The sequence below is a fragment of the Capricornis sumatraensis genome, chromosome 6 (assembly GCF_032405125.1).
Source record: "Capricornis sumatraensis isolate serow.1 chromosome 6, serow.2, whole genome shotgun sequence".
Classification (NCBI taxonomy): Eukaryota; Metazoa; Chordata; class Mammalia; order Artiodactyla; family Bovidae; genus Capricornis; species Capricornis sumatraensis.
In genome coordinates this window covers 71,553,746-71,575,878 of record NC_091074.1, presented here as the reverse complement: position 1 = coordinate 71,575,878, position 22,133 = coordinate 71,553,746, and the positions used below count along the sequence as shown (strand labels likewise).

The window sequence follows — 22,133 nt, the reverse complement described above, 5'->3', positions numbered from 1 at the left end:
TGTCCTGGGATGAGGATCTTGAAGCCAAGAGACAGGAGGGACCCAACCCAAGGTCACCCAGCAAATGGCAAACCAACAAGAGCTCAGTCTTCAGTCTGGGACAGGCTCTGCCCTTGGGTCTGGGTATGAGTAGCAACAGGGGCCCTTCAACATGCATATGCTTCCAGGGACCACAAGTGCTGTCCAGCCTGATTGGGCCTCTGCCACGTGAAGGCGGGAGGCTCACCAGACCTGTTTTATAAGAAGCGAAGGAGGGTTGAGACTTGCCCAATGGTCCCCACCTACAAGTTGGACTAGAGGGTGGGGGCTGGGCCAACCAGAGGCAGCACTCCCAGTGCGCTGCGTCTTCCAGCTCAGCGCTTCTCCCACCTGTGTTCCCATCGCCTCTGTGCTGCTCTGTACCTGGCAGGTCACACCAGATTGGGGTGTGGCCATATAGGGAATTCTCAACCCCTCAGGTTCTGAGATTCTGAGTGGCTGTTTTCATTGGCAAGGTTTGGATTCTTCTGAAGTTCGGAGGGGCGTTTTTCCCAAATCATTAGTTCTTAGTTGCTTTGACCTTCAGATGTACATCAGGGAACAATAGCCAATGGCTGTGGTTTAATGATAATCTTGATTTCTATTAGTGATTCTCCACGGTGCTCTCCGGGGTCAGCTCTCTGCTGTCTCCTCCCCGACAGCTGCCCTCCCAGGTGTCTCCCACACTCCTTCGCTGCCTCTCCATTCTCTGCCTCCCTGTGTCCTGTTTTGGGTGTCAATCATTGCCGAAAGCTCCTAGTTTTCCCACCACCACCCCAAACAGTCTTTTCCCCACTGTGTTTTTCCTTTTAACACTCATCATAGACAGCACATTTTGCTTAGCACTTTATTCTATAAATTTTGCTAGCCTTTTACTTACCCTACTCATTATTCCCCTCTTCCCACACTGGCATGGAGGCTCTCCAGGCGGGGGGCTTCTGCTCCCTGCTGTGTCTTTGCCCTATCACAGTGCCTGACACTAGTGACTGCTCAAATAATTAGGATCCTCTATGACCCACCTCCCAGAGTAATGGAAATAAAAGCAAAAATAAACAAATGGGACCTAATTAAACTTAAAAGCTTCTGCACAATGAAGTAAACTACAAGCAAGGTGAAAAGACAGCCTTCAGAATGGGAGAAAATAATAGCAAATGAAGCAACTGAAAAAGAATTAATCTCAAAAATATACTAACAGCTCATGCAGCTCAATACCAGAAATATAAACGACCCAGTCAAACAATAGGCCAAAGAACTAAACAGACATTTCTCCAAAGAAGACATACAGTTAGCTAACAAACACATGAAAAGATGCTGAACATCACTCATTATCAGAGAAATGCAAATCAAAACCACAATGAGGTACCATCTCATACCGGTCAGAATGGCTGCTATCAAAAAGTCTACAAACAATAAATGCTGGAGAGGGTGCAGAGAAAAGGGAATCCTCTTATACTGTTGGTGGGAATGAAAACTAGTACAGCCACTATGGAGAACAGTGTGCAGATTCCTTAAAAAACTGGAAATAGAACTGCCATACGACCCAGCAATCCCACTGCTGGGTGGGTATACACACTGAGGAAACCAGAATTGAAAGAGACACATGTACCCCAGTGTTCATCGCAGCACTGTTTATAATAGCCAGGACATGGAAGGAACCTAGATGTCCATCAGCAGATGAATGGATAAGAAAGCTGTGGTACATAAACACGATGGAATATTACTCAGCTATTAAAAAGAATGCATTTGAATCAGTTCTAATGAGGTGGATGAAACTGGTGCCTATTATACAGAGTGAAGTAAGTCAGAAAGAAAAATACCAATACAACATATTAACACATATATATGGAATTTAGAAAGATAGTAATGATGACCCTATATGTGAGACTGCAAAAGAGACACAGATATAAAAAACTGACTTTTGGACTCTGTGGGAGAAGGTGAGGGTGGGATGACTTGAGAGAATAGCATTGAGACATGTATATTACCTAATGTGAAATAGATCACCAGTCCAAGTTTGAGGCATGAAACTGGGCACTCAAAGCCAGTGCACTGGGACCGCCCTGAGGGGTGGGATGGGGAGGGAGGTGGGAGGGGGGTTCAGGATGAGGGACACATGTACACCCATGGCTGATTCATGTCAGTGTATGGCAAAAACCACTACAATGTTGTAAAGTAATTAGCCTCTTATTAAAATAAATAAATTAATTTTTTTAAAAAGGTAAATATTCTTATAGAATGAATGAGTGAATGTTCCTGTCACTGTAGGCCACTCTCTTCTACCTTCTCTGTCTAGCTAATTTCTTCTTATGTACAGAGGCTCAGCATAAGTGCCTCCTCCTGCACGAAGCCTACCCTGATTGCTGGTGCTGGATTCAGTGGCCTTTCCTAGGCCCCACACTGTCTGCTATCCCTTTCATGGTGTCATTTTCCAGCCTGTACTCCTTCGCTCCTCTCTCGTCTCCCCTAGCCAGTGAACTCATCGAGGATGTGTTCTAACTGGCTTCCTTTGCCCAGAGCCTGAGCACAGAGCTTGGCTTGTGGAAGGTGCTCAGCAAACGCCTAGTGCATCAGACTGAATCAGAACAGCATTGATGGCTATCCAAGGGCTCTCAGGCATTCGTCCTGTTTAGCACTGGAAGGGCCCTAGGGTTAGGCCTTCCCAGCATCACTTCCCTGTTTTGCAAAGAAGAGAGGTGTAGGGATGTGAGGATTGGACCAGGTTGCCCTCTGAGGGTCTGCACCTCCCCTTGGCCTTCCCAAGGCTGCTGCTCTTGGAGCTTTGCCAGCTCCCCAGGCAAGGGGTCCTGTGAAGGGTCTCCCTCAGAGCGGATTGTACTCTGAAGTACACTGCACTCAGCTGCCCCAAGAGCCACAGGAGCCCCCGCCCCGACCAGGCGGCCTCCTCCTGGAGCCTCCCTGCTCCCCTCTCAACACTCAGAGGCATCTGTTTTGGGGTCTGTCTCTCTAACTAGACTTCAAGTGACACCACACTGCCAGTCTCTAGGCAGGTTGGCGCATCCCATCCCTCGGGGTCTGGGGCAGCCCTATGCAATGCCACCTGGGTGGGCAGTGCTGTGATGGGCTTGGGGGCCACTTAGCAGAAGCTCAGCCCAGGGGGCAGGGAGCAGCACTGGGTTCTGGGGATAGAGACCTGGGAAGGTGGAAGAGGTGGGGCCTGAGAACAGGCTTTTGGGACGGGGAGGGCCATGGTTGCTCGTCAGCAAGGCCCCCCGAAGTCAGCTTCCAAGTGAGGTCAGCCTGTGCCAGGGGTCAGGTGGAGGAGGGGATGGGAGCTGGGGGAGCAGGCCCGAGTAGTGGGCTCTTGGGAAAGTTGCTTCTCAAAAAGGTTTCTGAAGTCGGGTGCTCACAGGAGCCCGCATGGCAGAGAGGTGGAAGGATTTGTGACAGGGCTGAGGGATTGGAAGTTCCCTTGCGTTGGGTGCCCTGGCTGTGATGATATGTGACAGAGACCATCCCTCATCCATCAGGGGAGGGAGTGACCTCCGTGTCCCCAGCTGGAGGACAAGAGAGGCACGTAATTAACTCCAGCTGAGCTGCCGCTGACGCGGGCCGGCTGCCTTGAGGAAGGAGTGTGGCTGGCAGTGACGGGAGCGACAAGCCCACCCTTCCTGCAGTCGCCCTTCATTTCCATTCCGGCACCTGGTGAGTGTCTGAGCATAATCAGGGTCCATGTCAGGCTGCAGACCTCTGAGGAGCCACAGGGACAGCGCTGGCTCTTGTCCCAGGAAGGACTGTCCAGTTTGGGGATGTGCCTCCCCTGGGAAAGACGGTGGAGCCCGCTGCCAGCCAGTGGCTCCCCTGTGTCCAGTCCAGCGCAAGACTCAGTGGTGGTGCCTTCCTCGCTCCTCTGCCCCAGTGTTTGGTGGCCCAGGACTCCCAGGGCCCCTGGAGAAAACTAGGACTTCCCTTTCCCTCTGCGGTTTCCCTTCTTGTAATTCCAAATCTGACCACCTGCCTCTGCGCTTCTGGCTGCCTTGTCTGGGTTCCTGCCGTTTCCACCTGGACCCCTGTGCTGGTTTCATCACCCAGCCCCTTGTCCAGCCTCGCTTCCCTCCAATAAGGTCCTTCAAATGGCAGTCAGAGTTGTCCTCTCCACCTGAGGGTGTCATCACCATCTCAGCTCTGAAGATGTCATTATCAAGTTTTAAGCCCTTTTAAGAACTCCCTGGGGTTTTTCCGTTTGGGAGGATGAAGAAGCTCTGGAGATAGACAGTGGTCATGGTTATACAACATAGTGAGTGCACTTAATGCCGCTGAGTTATCACTTGAAAAATGGTTAAAATCGTTAAGCAACCAAACCAAAAGAAAAACTCCCCAGAGTCCGGCTCAAGGCCCACCATGGCTACCCCAGCCTCCCTTTCCAATTCCACCTCTCCTTTTTTTCATCTACAGAGTGTTCCAACTCAGAATGCCACTTGTTGTTCCCAAGACTTATCCCCACTTCTCCTGTTTCCTTGCCTCTCCTCTTGAAAATCCAGGACTGGATCTATTCTTTACTCAGTGAAATTACCTTTTCTTGAACATCCTTCTGCAGGCCTCTGTCAGCATGCCCATAGTGACAGGCAACCCAGTGCTTTATGAGACATTTTACCCCATCTCTGGACAGCTCAGATTGTAAGAGTTAGGGTTTGGAGTGTGATTCTCTAGATTTGAGTTTTGGCTTCACGATTTACTACTAGTGTGACATTGAGCTTGTCAGTTAAGCTCCCAGAACCTCTGTTTTCACCTCTGTTAATTGGGGACAATATAGGCAAACCTTGGAGATATTGTATATTTGGTTTGAGGACGCCATAATAAAGCAAATGTCACAATAAAGCAAATCACACAAATTTTTTTGTTTCCCGATGTGTATAAAAGTGATGTTTACACTATACCAGAGTCTATTAAGTGTGTCTAAAAAAAAATCACATATCTTAATTTAAATATACTTTATTGCTAAAAAATGCTAACCCTCATCTGAGCTTTCAGTGGGTCAAATCTTTTTGTTGGTAGAGTGTTTGGAATGTCATGAGAATTATCAGAATGTGGCACAAAGACCTGATGTGGGCAAATGTTGTTAGAAAAATGGCACTGATAGATTTCTCAACACAGAGTTGCCACAAACTTTGAATTTGTTAAAAACACATACACACACACGCAACATCTGCAAAGCACAATAAATCGAAGCTCAATAAAGCAAGGTATGTCTGAAATGGTATCCATCTCATAGAGGCATTGCAAATATTAAATGAGATACATTATAAAAAGAAAAGGAGATGATGGCTATGCAGAATCTAGCATAGTGCCCAATACGTAGGTCAGTGCTAAAGAAATGTTAGCTTGATATGTATACACTGAATGAAGATCTGTTGCATAAACCAAAGCACAGACAGTTAGGGCAGGGAGGAACCTGCGAGACTGACTGTGGCAGCTGCTTGTAGTTCCCTAACAGCTAGTTCCCCTCCTCTGCTGGCCAAGTTGTGCCTCGTGTTCCTTGTACTCGGATGGGGCCAAGTCTGGCCAGTGAGTTCCGTTTAATTGCTGGTTGATGCTCTCCAAAGTTTTCCTTTTCCTTCTCTCTTGGCAACAAGCAGCATTGAAGATGGCAGTTGTTCCATAAACTTGGGCCCCTGAGTGACTAGGCTGTGTCAAGCTCCCCCTTGCTAAGAAAGAAACCAAATTTTTCCTGGGATGCTCCATTGAGATTTGGGGGTATTTGTTGCTACAGCAGAGCCTAGCCTCTCCCAACTGATAAACCTGCTCACTCAACCTTCTTGTTTTATAACTGATGCCCAAGTGAAGAGGCGGTCACAGGGGCCTGGGGCCCTCATCAAGCCCACATCCAGTGCCTGACATACCTGGGTTTATTCTCTCTTGGGTGTCTTTCCTCATTGGTCTTCCCCATTACTGAGCCTCCCATTAAGGAGGCAATTAAGGTGACCCGTTTGACCGAGTCCCATTGACATCATGTACTTGTCAAACCCAAGCCTCCAGTCTCCTTAGTTAACGGGCCTCTGGGAGGTGAACCCCCCTGTGGACTCATGTCCTTTCCAGAGTGTGGGGCCAAGTTGCTCATCAAGCCTCACACCTTGACCATTGCTCCCACCTGCCAGCTGGTCACCTTCTTCCCCGTCAGTGCTTTCCCTTCTACCCCAGCTGCCAGAGTCATCTGAGTACAGCACAGCCTCCATCCTGGCATTCCCCTGTTTAAACTTCTGCAGTGACTGCCGCTGCCTGGAGAAGAGAGAGAGTGCACTCTGCCTGGTGTTCACGGCTCCCCAGGGACCAGCCGGACTGGCCCCACTCGTGCATCTGACCCACATGTCTCCTGCCGCCTCCCTTCTCCAGCCTGTGCTCCCGCCCCAGAAGTGAGTACTCACTTCTGTATGTGTTCCCCACTCTGAGACTTCGCTTATGCTGGCACCTAGGCCCAGGCTGCCCTCCCACCACCTCACTCTCTTCCTTATCGTCCAAGGCTCAGCTCAAACGCCACCTCCTCCAAGAAGCCTTGGTGGAATATCTCAGTGTGATTCGACCGTTCCCTTCTTTTTGCATGACTTGTGTCTCTACCATAGTTCCCACTTTTATCCTGCCTTGTGTTGTGGCCTTTTGCTTCGGTCTTCTCTCCCCAGTGAGGCGAGAGCTCCATCATGGCCAAGACTATGTAACCTTTCCTGTGTCCCCATCACCTGTCACAGGATCTGGCTCTAAATCATTATCCCATGAGTGTGAATGGGACGAATGAGTGTTCGAAACCTCCACTGCACCTCTTACGACATTCTGTGAGGTTATTCCCATACCTCCTCTAGACGGTAAGTCCCCTGAGGACAGGGACCATGTCTTACCCTGTATCTAGCCCAGGCCCTCAGCAAATACTGGAGCAGTTGACCCCTCAGAAGAGCACGCTGCAGAGGTGTATGTCAGGTAGAAAGGGGTGGAGAAGGCTTGGCAGCACATAGCTGGAGTGTGGTCCCTCTTCAACAGGTGACCAGCAAGGGCTGACAACGCGTGATATTTGTGCATACCTGCAGCGGGAGCACCCCCAACCCTCCTGACAAGCAGCCCGCATATGCTTTGTGTTCTTGACCCTGACTTTTTAAAATGTCACACCTGCGTTTGTGGGAGTGGGGCGTACTTATTGACAGTTAATTAGAAAACAGAACTGGTATCTACCAGTCTTTGAAAAATATTTTGTAAATTGGGTAATTGGCTTTCCCAGTGCAGAGGAGAGATGTGTGCTGCGACTCCATCATCCTCAAATAACACAGTCTGCAGCCAGCCAGGAATTCTGAGTGACAGCTTCAGGGAGAATACAGAAATGCCAGTATTTCTCAGTATCCAAGATGGACAGTCTGGCTCTCTGGAGACTTATAGAAGCAGATGGTCTGTCCATCACCCTGGGGAAGGAGTGTGAAAAACTCAAGATGGCTGGAGTTAATAAGCTCTTTGGGACAGAGCTACGGCTATGGTTACTTTTATTTCAGGCTGTATCCACCAGCAGGGCTTGTATACGCCATGCAACAGTAATTTTGTCTAGCCAGTACATACTAAACACCTGTCTGGAGCTGGGCCCTTTGTGGGCACAGGAGGGACAGAGGGGATGAAGACCACCCAGTGCAGCAAATCTGAGTTATATCTGGTCATGTTCCTTGAATTTTGGATTGACGTCAGTGTCCTGAATGATAGCACACAAATTTTAACTGCACAGCATAACTTCTTTCTACCTTTTCCCCTAATAATTTTTTTTTTGTCTCCAAATTCTTTTTGCCTTGCTGTAATAATTTCCCAGGTGTGTTGATTTCCTTGCATTTCATCCTTCTTCTAGCAGGTGGTTAAGAATGTTACTGGTCCATGCAGTCTAACTACAGTACAAAACACCCCTGAATTCCAGCGGTTAATGTCGTAAGGTGATTTCTTGCTCATATCATAGTCAAGTGCAGGTCAGAGGGTGTATTGGTTGGGTCCTCTGGGAAGCAGACACCCAGAGTTAGAGGTGCTTTGGGAGGAATGCTCGTGAAAGAAAGAGGGGGAGAGCAGGGAAAGGCCAAGCAAGCCTTCAGAGTGTGGGCAGGTCTGCCATCTCTGAAAGGATAAGGGGAAGGAAGGAGAGGTGGTTACAAAGAGACTCAGGCAATGGTGCATCTCTGAGGAAGTCTCAGCCAGACCAAAGGGGCTCAAGATTGCCCATAGCGGAGTCTTGGGCTGATCCAGAAATGATGGTGAGCATCTGTTTGGCTGCTGTGGGTTGGGATAACCTGCGAAGAGTGAGTCGTGTGCTGCAGGCACTGCTCCCACAGCCTGTCACCTGGGAGGCTGCCCGCCCTGTGATGGTTTCTGTGGCAGCCATGGTGCCCCTCCATGGTGGGCATAAGGATTTGGGGTTGGGAGGTCTAGGTCCTTGGTGTCTTCCCCACTCACACTATGGATGGAAAGAGAGCACAGAGCACCCGTGGGAAGGCTTTCTATGCCAATCCTGGGCATAGCACGCATCCCCTTTGCTCTCATCCCATTGCCCAAAACTCAGTGGTCACACCTAGTTGCAAGGGAGACTGGGGAGTGGACTGTTGCTGTGTGTCCAGGGAGGACAGAATCCCAGCTCTGCTTCTTACTCCCTGTGTAAAGCTTTGCACAAATTACTTACCTCTCTGACCCTCAGTTTCTTCATCTATTAAAATATGGAAAATAACAGGACATGCTTCAAAGTGTTGTTGGGGAGGATTGAGTTAATAAATATTAAAAAATTATAACAGTGTCTGGAACAAAAATGCTTTATAGAGATTGCTGTGCTATTATTACCATTCTTATTTCCAGATTTAATATGTCAGTAAATGTTTCTTGAGTAACTACTCTGTTCAAGGAATTAAATGTCACAGGGACTTACTTGCTTCTCTTAGCACTTAGTGGATGCTCAGGAAATGTTTGAATGAATTAATTTCAATGAAAAAATAATACAGTGTTTTGGATTCTAGTTGGCCATGGTGCCGGACTAATTTCTAAACATGGTTTAACAATAATAAATGTTAATTCCTGTGCTTTGGCTCAGAAAGTCAATCACAGAAGAACAGAAAGAGATGAACTCAAATGATTGAGAAAGCATCTTGGAGTGTGAAAAGCCTACCAGTTTAAAAATGAGTTTCTGTCTATAAAAATAATATGTGCTTTCAAAATTCAAGTAAAACAAGTAAGTACAAAGAGGAGAATTTCTAAAAACTCACTCACCATCTTTAACTTGAGATGACTTCTAGTCCAGACATCTCTCCATGCAGATGTTATAGCAGAAAGATGGACAGAAGCGCTTTTATAAAAAGATCATTATTACATGTTATGTGAAGTTACTGTTAAATTTTATTCATCTGAATTTAACAAGAAAATACGGAAGCGTAAAGCAGAAGGAATTGCTCAACATTAAACAATTTTTCTTCACTATAGAAATTATTTGTTTTTAAAATATATGAGTGTAATAAAAGATTATGAGGAGCAGTGAGGTTAGCCTTGGCTTTTAAACTGGAGTTTTCTGCCTTAGATGGTACCCATTAAAGTCCTTATATGGAAGGAGAGGGAATTAGCAATCTCATCACTTCTTTTCCCTCCTCCACATTCTGAATTTTATGTTACATTATTATCTTTACATTGTTTCATGTTAAATGGGTCCCTCACTCACAGTCACTCCTTTTTATCACAAGCCCTCCTTTCCTGAGATCTATACTTTGATTCTTTTTGTAGGTGGCTGGATTTGTGGCTGGATTTTTAACATCAAGTAGTTCCTTCCTTCCTTCCTCCTATTTTTTTGTTTTTTCTTTCTAAGAACGGTTCATAGGTGTTTTCTTACCAAGATTACGCATGCTGATTTAGTGATTTTCACTGATAGCAAATGCTGTGTGAAATAGGGCCTGTGGTCTGAGGCTGCATTAGTAGAAATCTGTGCTCAGAATGTGGGAGGACACCATTTCATTTGTTTTAGTAATTGTGGCTAGGTATCTTCTAATCAAATCAATAAGGAAAAGACAAGCAATCCAACAGAAAAATAGGCAAAGTCACCAGTCCAAAAGAGGAAGTAGAAACACAAACATGAAAAAGTGACTTATCCTCTTCAATAATCAGGAACATACGCATTGAAATGACATATCAAATACCCATAGGACTGGCAAAAACTAAAGTCAGTGAGGATGTGGAGTAACGAGATATCTCAAATACTGCTGGTGGAGGTGTAAATGGATAAAATCACATTGACAAAATGTGGGAAATACTGTGAACAAGTGATTCCATTTCTGGGTTTATACCCTAGAGAAGCTCTACATATGTGTGACAGGAGACACAGAAATGTTTAGCTGTCTTGTTTACAACAGCAACTAAATAAAACTCTGGAAACAACCCAAGTATCCATCAACAAGGAAATTAACAAATAAACCATGGCATGTTCACACAATGGAATACTACACAGCTGTCAAAATGAATGAACCTCAGCTTTATTCCACAATAGCAATCTCACAAATGTAATGTGACGCTATAAAAGCATGTTTCAGGCATGATTCATTTACATATAGACTTAAAACAAGTGAAATTAAATAATACAGTGTTTGGGAAACATACATATGATAATAAAGAAAACCAAGGAAGGATAAACACAAAATTCATACTAGGGGTTCTTCCTTGTGAAGCGGAATATGGGCAGGGTAGGCACCAGGGGCTTCAGCATAAGCTGGGTGTTGGGCATACTGTATGTTCACATCACTATTTTTCATGCTTTGTATAAGTTATATGTGTATATATATTCTTTCCTATGAGTGAAATATTTCATAATAAATTCTTGTTTAAAATAAAACAGGGCTCTGAAATGACACTGCCGGCTGCAGTCCGTGGGGTTGCTGGGAGTCAGACACGACTGAGCGACTTCATTTTCACTTTTCACTTTCATGCATTGGAGAAGGAAATGGCAACCCACTCCAGTGTTCTTGCCTGGAGAATCCCAGGGACGGGGGAGCCTGGTGGGCTGCCGTCTATGGGGTCACACAGAGTCGGACATGACTGAAGCAACTTAGCAGCAGCAGAGATGTAATTCTTACCATTTTTGACCTGGGGCAAATTTTTAAACTCCTCTGAACCTCCATTTCCTTCTATTTGAGATGGGAGTAATAATAGTACCTACTTTACATAATACTGTGAGGAATGAATAGGATAATTTATATGAAGTTCTTATTACCATGCTTGACACAGAGTGAGTACACAATACACATTAGCTCATGTTGCTTTCCTGCGCAGGGCAGATGGAGATATTTGGGGTGCTTCCCTAGAAATATCTGTCCTCTGAAGGCATTCCTGAGGATGTGCATAGACGAGAAGGATGTGAAATCATATCATTCAGAGATGTTTAGAAGAGCTAAGGGTCTACAGCCATATCACCCTGAACATACCCGATCTCATCTAATCTCGGAAGCCAAGCAGGGTTGGCCCTGATTATTACTTGGATGGGAGAAGAACTTAGAGTCATTTGGCCTGAAAGCATCTCCTGGAGGCAAGCTGGCTGAGTTTAATTATCTGAAGGGCTCTCGTGGGGGTGGAGGACTGCACATGTTCTGTGAGATTCTAGAGCAGGGGTAAGCAAACTGCAGTCAGTGGTCCAAATCCACCTGCTTCCTGCTTTGTAAATAAAAATTTATGGGATTGCACCTGTGTTCATTCATTTACATATTGTCTGTGGCTGCTTTCCTGCTCCAAAGGGTCGAGAAGTTGCAACAGAGACTGTGTAGCCCACAGAGCTGAAAAATTGCCTGGCCACTTACAGGAAAAGTTTGCTGACCTTTGCTCTAGCATGAGAAGCTGGAATGGGGGATGCAAAAGCAGGGTGATTTCAAGACTAGCATAAGAACGTATAAGAAGAGGAGCTGCCCTAAGGCAAAGTAGCTCCCTGGTGAGGTAGTGAGACCCCTGGTACTGGAGGAATGTAAGCAGATGCTGACCACTCCAGGAGCAGGGTGCACAGAGGACGACTTTGTACCGGGGGCATGAGCTGGACACATTAGCTTTTACATTAACTCTGAAATTCTGTGCAGAGTAATTCCCAGTTTCAAATTGGTCATTATTAACTCTGACATTTTCTTGGCGTTTCTACATTTTAACTCTCAGCAACATTTCTTTGAAATTTTTCAGTCAAAAAAATATTTTAATTCTTTAAAAATGAGATTTAAATGAAAATGGATTTTATTCTAGAGTTCTACTTTTTCATTAAAAAAAAATGATTTTCATGGCTTTTGGATCTATTCCCACTTATAGGTGCTGAATTTTAAGAGCTTGTACATGTCCATTATGATTTTTCTGTGACAAGTCCATCTTGGCAGGGGAGGAGAACCCTTTGGAAGTGAAACGGGAAGGGAGTTTGGAGGTAGTGACTATGAGCTCCTGGAGATTTGCAGTCAATGAAAGGCAAGGAGGTGGAAATCCTGACAGAAAGAAGGGAGGGAGGGAGTGGGGTGAGGTTGAGGACCTCCCATGTGCCAGAGCCCGTGTCCAAGAGGCAAGACTGCAGATCAGAGGCTGTAGCTGGTCATTTAGCCTTAAACTATCGCAAGAGAACATGAAGTCTGGTGGACTTAGCTCCCTATCTACCGGTCAGGTGTGCCTGTGCTGACTGTCAGAATACCCTGCAGAGGGGAGTGATGGGGAAAGGAGGGGGAGGGGAGGGGTGAGGGGAGGGGAGGGGCGAGGGGAGGGATCCCTAGTGGGAGAGGAGGGGAAAGTAAGAGAACATGATAAAGTCTGTAGCTTTCTTAGAGGACACAAGAACCCCCTTACAGGGGCTCTGAGAGCAATTCTTCAAAAGCCAGGTTGCTCAAAGACAACATGCCATAAATAATTTCTCAGAATGATGGTTTTGCCCAGTGACCAGCTCACTAAAAGCCATCTGACAGACACCTTAAGTGGGGAATGGAAAAGCTTCAGCGTTTTTCCTGGCTCATGGAGGGGGAGGTCTGGACCCTGCAAGAGCAGGACAGTAATATACAGGCATTAGGGGAACGTCTCCAAGTATAGCATTTAGGAAGAACTGAAATGTGAAATACAGTTGAAATTGACTTTCACTTGCGCCTCAAGGACAATCCTTGAGAAATAGCCATGTGAAGTGTCTGCAAGGAATCCCTTGAGAAACTCAAGTTTAGAGAAATCCCCCAGTGGTTTGGCGAATTGATCATCGGGCAAACTGATGTGCAGTGGATGAACTTTCAGTGAGAGGCTTGTAGTGTGTGCTCAAGTACAGGCTCATCCAGGCTCGCCTGCAGGGCACCCGCCCGCACTTCCCTGAGCCAGAGACATACACAGGCAAGGACCTCTGGGGTCATCTCCTTTGGGGTTTTCAAACCTCTTTTTTGCGGCTCTCCATGAAATCCTCTTTTCAAATTTAAGTATTATATGGCCCCTTGATGCTATATATAGAACAGATAATGGAAAACTGCTGGTTGAAGTGAACGTGAGGCCCCAGAGCCTCTCTCACTGGCCCCCGAACATCTCTGCTGGATCACAGGCCCCTGATGTTCTGAATGTGAAAACCTCCACACTGGTCCAGCCACAGAGACTCAGGTTTGGTCAGCTGGAGAGCCCATCTATTGGGGACACTAACCATGTCAGCTCAGAAGAGACAATATTAGAAATGAGGGGGAGTGACATTAGCCATCAAATGGGACAGGTAGACGCATGTGATTTTTACGTTGTTACTCACTGTGGACGTGCTCTCTCAGGGAGCTGGAGAAGCGCCCGTCTTCCTTCCTTCCCATCTTTCTCTCCTTTTCTTTCTTACTTGGTGCCCAGTAGGGTATTTCTCCCACCTCAGGTCAAGTGTGCTGATCAGGAAGAGGCTTGGGCTCCTAGCACTGCCCTGAGGGGAGTGGTCCTTTCTAGAATGCTGCTGACTTCCCTTCCCTTCACCCACCGAGCTTGAGTTCTTGTCTATTGAGAAAGCTCTGAACTGGGGGTCCTGTAATCCTGAAAGGACAGTGGGCGAGTCTCCTCACCGCTCTAGTCCTCATTGCCTGTATCTGACAGTGAGGGTGTTGTGTTGGCAATGCCTCCACATTTGGATCTTGCACTCCAGTAAAGGCTAAAGAGACTGGGTCCCAGGGGAGCATGGAACAGAAATGTACATAGGTTAGAAAATATGTTATTTTGCCACATTAGGAAATTAAAAACGAAATCCTGCTGCTATCTGCAGTTTTATAAGAGAAACACATTTCAACACTATACAAACCACAAAGGATCTTTAAACTAAGGATAGTGGTCTAAATGGAGTACATTTAACATTAAGGAAAATCTTGCTATATTATTCTTATTTTTCTTATTTTACCTCACTACATTAGTTTTCTACTGATGCTTCAACAAATGTCCACAAATTTAAACACCACAACCACACATTGTCTCACAGTCCATGGTCCATAAGTCCAGGCCTGCATGACTCTGCTGAACCCTCTGCTCAGAGCTTCCCAAGGCCAAATCAAGGTGTTAGCTGGGCTGGGTTCTGGAGGCCCGACTATTCAGGTTATTGGCAGAATTCAACTTCAAGCCAACAACAGCACGTCAAGTACATCTCATGCTTTGAATCTCTGATTACCCCTCTGCTGTCAGCCAAAAAACATCTCTGCTTTTCAGGGCTTGTGTGGATACACTGGGCCACCTGGGTAACACTTTAGGGTCAGCTGATCAGTAACCTTAATCACATCTTCAAAGTCCCATTTGCCACAAAACATAACAGATTCCTGAGAGTAAGACCGTGGATGTCATGGGAGCCAGAATTCTGCCCTCCACACAGCTTGGTGAAAACTGAGTCAGATAAACTTTTGCAGCTCGAATACCTGTGGCCAAATACGCTCAGATTTTTGAGTTGACGTATTCAGAAGGTATCTCTTTGTGAGAAGCCAGGACATCATTATTAATGAAGAGTCTTGCAGGGACTTGGTACTGGGGAAATGTTTGCTGAACAAACAGGTATTAATAAGTTCATTGTAGCTAATATTATTTTAATGCAACTTTGATTATAAATCTTATGGTACTATATCATCGTTGTCATTAGTACAGATTAGAAAGCAAGCTAAAGTCATTATAGGAATGTATTAAAATGGAAAACGATTCAGTAAATCATGTTAGAAACAATTAAAACATGAACTTCTCTGTTATATCTGCTTGTGCTCTGCCCACAAAGGGAAGTGTTTGCTTTCAATCAAGGAACAGGAACAATTATTAGAGGGCCCCAAGAAACAACAAGAATTTCATCTTTCTTCCTCCTGATCTCCCTCCTTCCTTCTTCCTTCCTTCCCATCTTTCTCTCCTTCTCTCTTTCTTGGCAAAAAGAAAAATTAGCTTGGCTAATTTTATGCCTGCTAAGCCACTTCAGTCGTGGCCAACCCTTTGCGACCCTATGGACTGTAGCCTGCCAGGCTCCTCTGTCCATGGGACTCTCCAGGCAAGAATACTGGAGTGGGTTGCCATGCCCTCCTCCAGGGGATCTTCCCACCCAGGGATCTAACCCACATCTCTTAAGTCTTCTGCGTTGGCAGGCAGGTTCTTTACCACTAGTGCCACCTAGGAAGCCAGGTAGCTAAAAAAAATTTAATTAAATTAAAATTTTCAAATTTAATCATTTCCTGAACCTTTCCAGAGTACTGTCCATACTCTAGGCTGATGTTCAGAGTGCTCTTTAACCTTAGCCTAGGCCACTTTGTCCTCATCCTAGGTCTTAAGCACCCAGCCCCCGGAGCCCGCTCAGGCACTCCCCCATATGCCTCTGCCCCAGCACTGAGCCCTGTCCACCCCCTACTGGGGCCACCCGTACCCTTATCTCACTGGACAGTGAGATCTCTGAGGCCAGGAACCACGTTAGACTCATGTTTCTATCCCTGTTGACACCCACTGTGGATCTCGGTCCAGAGTCTCTCAAACAGATGAGGAGAGAGCAACAGATACTACCCCACGCTGGTCCCACTTTACGGTCCCACTTTGAGGGGAAGGCAGGGGCATCGAAGGGAAGAAGGAAGACACAGAATGGACAAGAAGACAACACTAGGGAGCGATATGTGGAAGTAGAAAGAAGGGGAGGAAACAGATGCAGGGAGGAAGTCATTGGGCCCCTCAGGCAACCAGCAGACCCTTCCTGGGTCCTTAGGGAGGCCCCTGGGTAAATCCTGGGGAGACAGAACTGGAAACAGTGACCAAAAGCCTTGTCCTCAGGTGGCTTCTTTTTAATTAAAGGACAGTGAATATACAGACAAACAAAAGTAGAAAAGATGACTTCAGATAATTTTAGGAACTACATCATAGCATTAAATAGGATGGCATGTTAGAGAGTGACTGGAGGTGGGGACTATTTCCGGTAAGGCAACAGTGGAGACTTCCTTGAGGAGGTGACGGCTAAGCTGAGACTTGAATGATGAGGAGTGAGCCATGCTGAGAACCAAGCAAATATTATTCTCATCAAAGTAAAAAGCAAGTGCCAAGGCCCAGAGGCAGGAAGAAATTGCTTTTCCTTTCCAGGATCAAGAAGGAGGCTGGTGAGGCTGTACTTGGTGAGCAAGGGAGAGAGTGGAGGGAAATCAGTTCAGAGTGGGAGGCAGGGCTAGGTCTTGTGGCTTCTTGCATCCATTATGTTAAGGAGGGTGAAGAATATCATACCAAACTATAGTCAGTAATACAAAATAGTTATTAGATAACCCAGTTAGAGCATTTTCTAACAGCCCTGCTTTAGGGTTATCTGATGGGGAGGAGAGTGAAATTTAAGGCCCAGACATCTTACAATTCTCTAAAACTGGTAAGATGTGCTGGTTTTCAGTAATTTCTTTTTCTGTCCCTAAAAGTGATAGCTTTATTGCCCCATGGGACATTAACCAGTTTTGTATCTAATTTAGCAATCTTATTTCTTGTTTTTCCATTCCCTATAAAAAATCTCTATCTCAAATTTTCTTTTGAATCCACTTTGTTGTCCAGCAGATTCCCTTTATTAATGAGTTAAATAAAAGGTTGATGTGTACCCACTATTGATTTTCATGAGAATTATGTTTTTAACCTTTTTGAGAATTATATTCTGATAGGAGTTTGGGTTTTAAGTGCACAGAAAGCAGCAGAGTAAAAAGGACTAATTTATGTTTGACAAAGAAGCCTCAGACTGTGAGGTGATGAACAGGCTTAACTGGGTCTCAAGGGAGCAAGACACCCAGTTCGTAGCCAATCCCTCTGTCCAGGGAGAGACAGCCACTCGACTGGATGAGAGAGGAGGAGGTGGAGAGGAGGGAGGTGGGCTGTGATTGACTCCCAACATCTGACGACATTTGTCCTTGTTCATTTCCATAGCAGGTCACCAGGATCTGCTTTCCTCTCTTACATGTGAGCTCCTTGGCAGGGGCTGTGTCCAAGTTTCTCTGCTTGTTCCGCCCCCAGCCCTGGGCTGAACACAGAGTGGTGCTTGGCAAGTATCTGCTGAATGAATTCTTCCACTTAGATTCACCTCATGCTCCTCCTCCTTTTTTTTATTGTGATAAAATATATATAACATTTAAAAAATGCCACTTTATTTTTAGGTGTACAGTTCAGTGACATCAAGCATATTCACCCTGTTGTGCAGCTATCACCCCCCATCCATTTCTAGAATGTTTCCATCATCCCAAACTGAAACGGAACTCATTAAACACTACCCTCCCCATTTCCCCCTCCTCTAGCCCCTGGTAACTGTCTATCTTTGTGAATTTGACTATTACAGTTACCTCATCTAAGAGGAATCTTACATTTGCCCAGTTGTGTCTGGCTTATTTCACTTAGCATAATGCCTTCAAGTTTCATCCACGTTTTAGCATGTGTCAGAATTCCCTTCCTTTTTTAAGACGGAAGAATACTCCATTGTTTGTGTAAATCACAGTTTGTTCATCCATTCATCTCTTGATGAATATTTGGGTTGTTTACACTTTTCAGCTACTGTAAACAATGCTGCTGTGAACATGGATATACAAATATCTCTTTGAGTCCCTGCTTTCAGTTCTTAGGGGTATATACCCAGAAGCAGAATGCTGGATCCTGTAATAATTCTGTTGAATTCTGTTTTGGAGAACTGCAGTATTGTTTTCTGTAGGAGCTGCACCATTTTATATTCCTACCAGCAATGCACAAAGATTTCAATTTCTCCACATCCTTGCCAATATTTATTGTTTTCTGCTTTTTTGATAATAGCCATCCTGGTGGGTGTGGATTTAGCTTCTTTTAAAATACAGAGGACTGTGATGGGAGAGGCCCAGGCTGAGGAGTTCTGGGGCCCTTTCCTCAGTGTGGTCTGAAGGGAGATAGCTAGGAGCCTAAGGTCCTAGATTTGGAGGGTGCTCAGAGGGAGAAGCAGGAAGAGGGGTACTGAGACCACACCTCACAGTGTTCACAGTGTGGGCTCAAGACTGGCTTCAAGAGAGGCCTCACAACGGGAGAACTGATACCCCGGTTTCCCATGAGGGAGTTCTGTTTGTGTGAATGCACCATAGGGCCCCTGTCCCTGGGGAAAGCTGTTTCTAATTTTGGCTTCTCTTTCTGTGTGTTGCTCCCCAGTGTGACAATGCAAAAGGGTTGAAAGCCTTCTACGATGCAATAAAATATGGGCCGAACCACTTGATGGTGTTTGGAGGAGTCTGTCCATCTGTTACGTCCATCATCGCAGAGTCCCTCCAAGGCTGGAATCTGGTACAGGTAAGGTCTGGGCCACCTTTGGTGGGGGAGCTGTCTTTGACTGGTCACTAGTCTTTCTCAGGGATGGTTCCTTGCCCAAGATGGTTCCTAAATTGCCAGGTTCAGGCCTCCCCTGCTCTTTTCTGGATGATTGCACAGCCTCCCACTGTCCTCACCTCCTGGCCTGATTCTCTGTCCTGTCCTGGCCAACACAGTGGGTCTTTCAAGGGTAGCCCTGACACCATCACTGTGTGTTTGAGATATATCAGTGACTCCCTAGCACGACTTTCAGGGGCATCGACATCCAGCTAGTCCTCCTATCCAGTCTCATCTTCTATCCCTGCCACTCACTCCATGTACAACCCACCTTTCCTTAAGTACACCCAAGACCTTCAGGCCTCAGAGTCCTGCTCTAGCTATTTCCTTAACCAGGTGATCCAGACCTCCTTCCCCCACTGAAATTACTTGGTCTGCTAAGGCTGCCTTTCTCCTTGGTTAAGCCTTTCCTGGCGGTTTTGGCTGTTACTCACTCTTTACACTGGCAAATGTTATACAGACAGATGTTCCACCAGTGAGTATATGGTCTGTTGCAGGTGAAAATCACCGGTGCTAACTCTTATTTGGAATGTGAGAGAAAAATATAAAAAATGCGCACCTAGGATGAGTGGTGGCCCAGGCACATGTTTTATTTCTTTGCTTCATCCATCCATCCACCATCCATTCCTCCATGCAACAAATATAACACAACTTACTATGTGCCTGGAATTTGGGTAGACACTGGGGATATAGTGTTGGACAGGACAGGCATGGTTCCTACCCTTTCAGAGCTTGCATTCTAGGAGGGAGGCAGGCAGTAAGCAAATAAACAAGTAAGTAGTAATAATACTAAGAGCAATACTTGTATAGTATGTATGTTGGACTTGCAACGTATCAGACACCGTTCTGAGCCTGTATTTTCATTACCTCATTTGCTCACTATAACTGCCCTATGCTGTCGGTACTATTAGTATTCCATTTTATGGATAAGGAGACCGAGGCACACAGAGGCTAGATAACTTGCCCAAGGACCCACGACTCATAGGTAATACAGTCAAGATTTAAACTCAGGCAGTTTGACCCTTGAAATAAGATTGGGGTAAGGAAACGGCTAGAATAGAGTTAAACAGGGTGAGGGGATAAACAGCGGCTGTTTCCTCGACAGGAAAGGCCCCTCGGAGGAGCTTAGACTTGAAGGGCGAGAAGGGGTTGGTTGGATGAAGTCAGGATGTAATAGCAAATGCAGACAGCCTGTGAGGGGAACGAACCTGGCTTGCTGGGGGAACAGCCAAGAGGTCACTGGGGCTGGAGTGTGGGAGTGGCGGGTGGGGAGTCAGGGTGGTGAGAATGAGAATGAAGGGGTGGGCAGGAGCCAATCCCCAGGGAGGCCTGGTTTCATTCTGCTCATGGTGATTAAAGTCCTCTGGGAGTCCAGCCCGGGGTGTATGGGGTGCTGAGGGTAGAGCCCCAAGCTGGTGGCCCAGAGGGGAGGGAGGCAGCAGTGGCAGAGCTGTGACAAGGGAAGGGCGGGGTCCCAAGGGAGAGCCACCCACTCAGCCAGCCCTGGGTTCAGGAGGGCTTCTCAGGGGAGGTGACGTGGAACTGGCAGCGAGGGAGGAGAGGGCGTTGGACAGCTGGAGACGTGGAGGAGAGCGCTGCTGCAGAGGAAACTGGGCGGGCAAAAGCGGGAGGTGGGAAGGAACGTGGGCTCGGGGAGCAGTGAGTCATTCACTGTGGCCGGAGCAGGCCACGCTGAATGTGGGCGGATGCAAGCGTGGCGGAGGCCGGGAAAGCAGCTCAGCGTGCTTTGGTGCAAAGCTAGCCACATGATGGGACCCAGCGCGGTTCAGGTGTGCCGAGGGCCCCTGGCTTCCCGGGGGGCACCTGTCTGTGGTGCTGCAGACAGCCTTGAGACCTTAGTGGAGTCAAGAACCTTCTCTGTCCTTGAGCAGGCTCTCCCCAGCTCCCAGGAGCACGCCGGACTCCTGCTGGTTGTGCCAGGTGCTGCCTCTCTGAACCTCAGGCTTCCCCGTGTACAGCAGGGCAGTAAGAAGGTGGGCCTCACAGGGCTGCTGTGTGGGCCAAACTATTAAACAGGGATTAGAACTGTGCCCCGGCATGTCCTCAGCAATAAGGGTTTCTTGCTTTATTGTTGTCGACACCCCTGCCCCGCCTTCTGCTGCTCCCAGAGTTGAATATCCACTTGAATACCCCCACTTCGTAGTGTTCCTTGTCTTTCCTGAAACGTTGTTCCCACCACGTGAAATAGCCCATTCTCCTGTGACCTATATGCCAAGACCGATCCAATCTCAGAGATCCAGATTAAATGCTGCCTCTTCTAGGAAGCCTTTCCTTATTGCACTATCTAAAGTAGCCCCGCTGGAAATTCTTTTCCTCCTTTCCCCTGTTTATTTCTAGCAGAGCATGTACACCGCCCACCCCACCCCAAGCCCCTCTGCCTTCCCTCCTCTTAGAACTTTGCAGATATGGGGACATATTTAGTTGGGCTGTGAATTCCTTGAGGACAGAAAATGGGCCTGCGTTACTCCTGTTTCTTCTGGTGCCTCTCACTTCACAGACCTTATTAGGTGTCTGTTGAATAGAGGGAGGGAGGCTGGGAGGGACGGAAGGATCTGCAGATGGATGTTTTGCCTCGACATGAGAGACCAAGTTCCCTGGAAAAGCCTCATCCAGAGAGGAATCCAGGAGCTTCCTGGCCTTCTCATAGCCTCACTTGGAACTGTCTGCCCCTCAGAATTCTCTAGGGGCTGCAGGAGCAAGCACAGTGTTGCACACTCCTGGCTTGGCAGCTAGTAGCTCTGCGGCCTTAGCATGCACAAGAGGGCCTCTGGCCTAGAGAAGCTGACAAGACAAGAAGCGGGTTATGAGGTGGGGGCTGTGTTTATTGCTTCCCTGATGGCTCCGTGGGTAAAGAATCTGCCTGCAATGCAGGAGACACAGGAAACGCTGATTCGATCCCTGGGTCAGGAAGATCCTCTAGAGGAGGAAATGGCAACCCACTCCAGTATTCTTGCCTGAAAAATCTCATGGTAGAGGAGCCTGGTGGGTCCGTAGGGTTGCAAAGAATCGGATAAGACTGAAACGACTTAGCACTCATACATACAATGCAGAAACAGTATATCTGTGGTATCACAATTTCATGAGTGTGGTGGAATTGGGAAAATTACAGGTTTCTTAGGAGAATGATAATAAAAAAAGATTGAGGAATGTATATGGTTCTACATCACTTCCATATCACATACCATGTTCCATTAATAAATGAATTACACTGTGTGGAGAATAGTCTATCCTGTATCCAGGTGTTTCCTACTAGACTATAAGCTTCTTGGGGGCAGAGGACTCTTGTTTTCTTCATCTCCTAGTTACCAGTGCCTAGCACAAGGCCT

At 46.6% G+C, this 22,133-nt stretch overlaps 1 protein-coding gene across 1 annotated transcript in view; it reads left to right on the top strand.

Moving 5' to 3' along the window:
* The window catches only part of GABBR2 (gamma-aminobutyric acid type B receptor subunit 2), a 367,358-nt gene that overhangs the window by 103,312 nt on the left and 241,913 nt on the right, over positions 1 to 22,133 (top strand). The window contains exon 2 of the mRNA XM_068974355.1: positions 18,574 to 18,711. Within this exon, the coding sequence (XP_068830456.1) occupies positions 18,574 to 18,711 (138 nt within the window). The remainder of the gene's footprint in view (positions 1 to 18,573; positions 18,712 to 22,133) is intronic.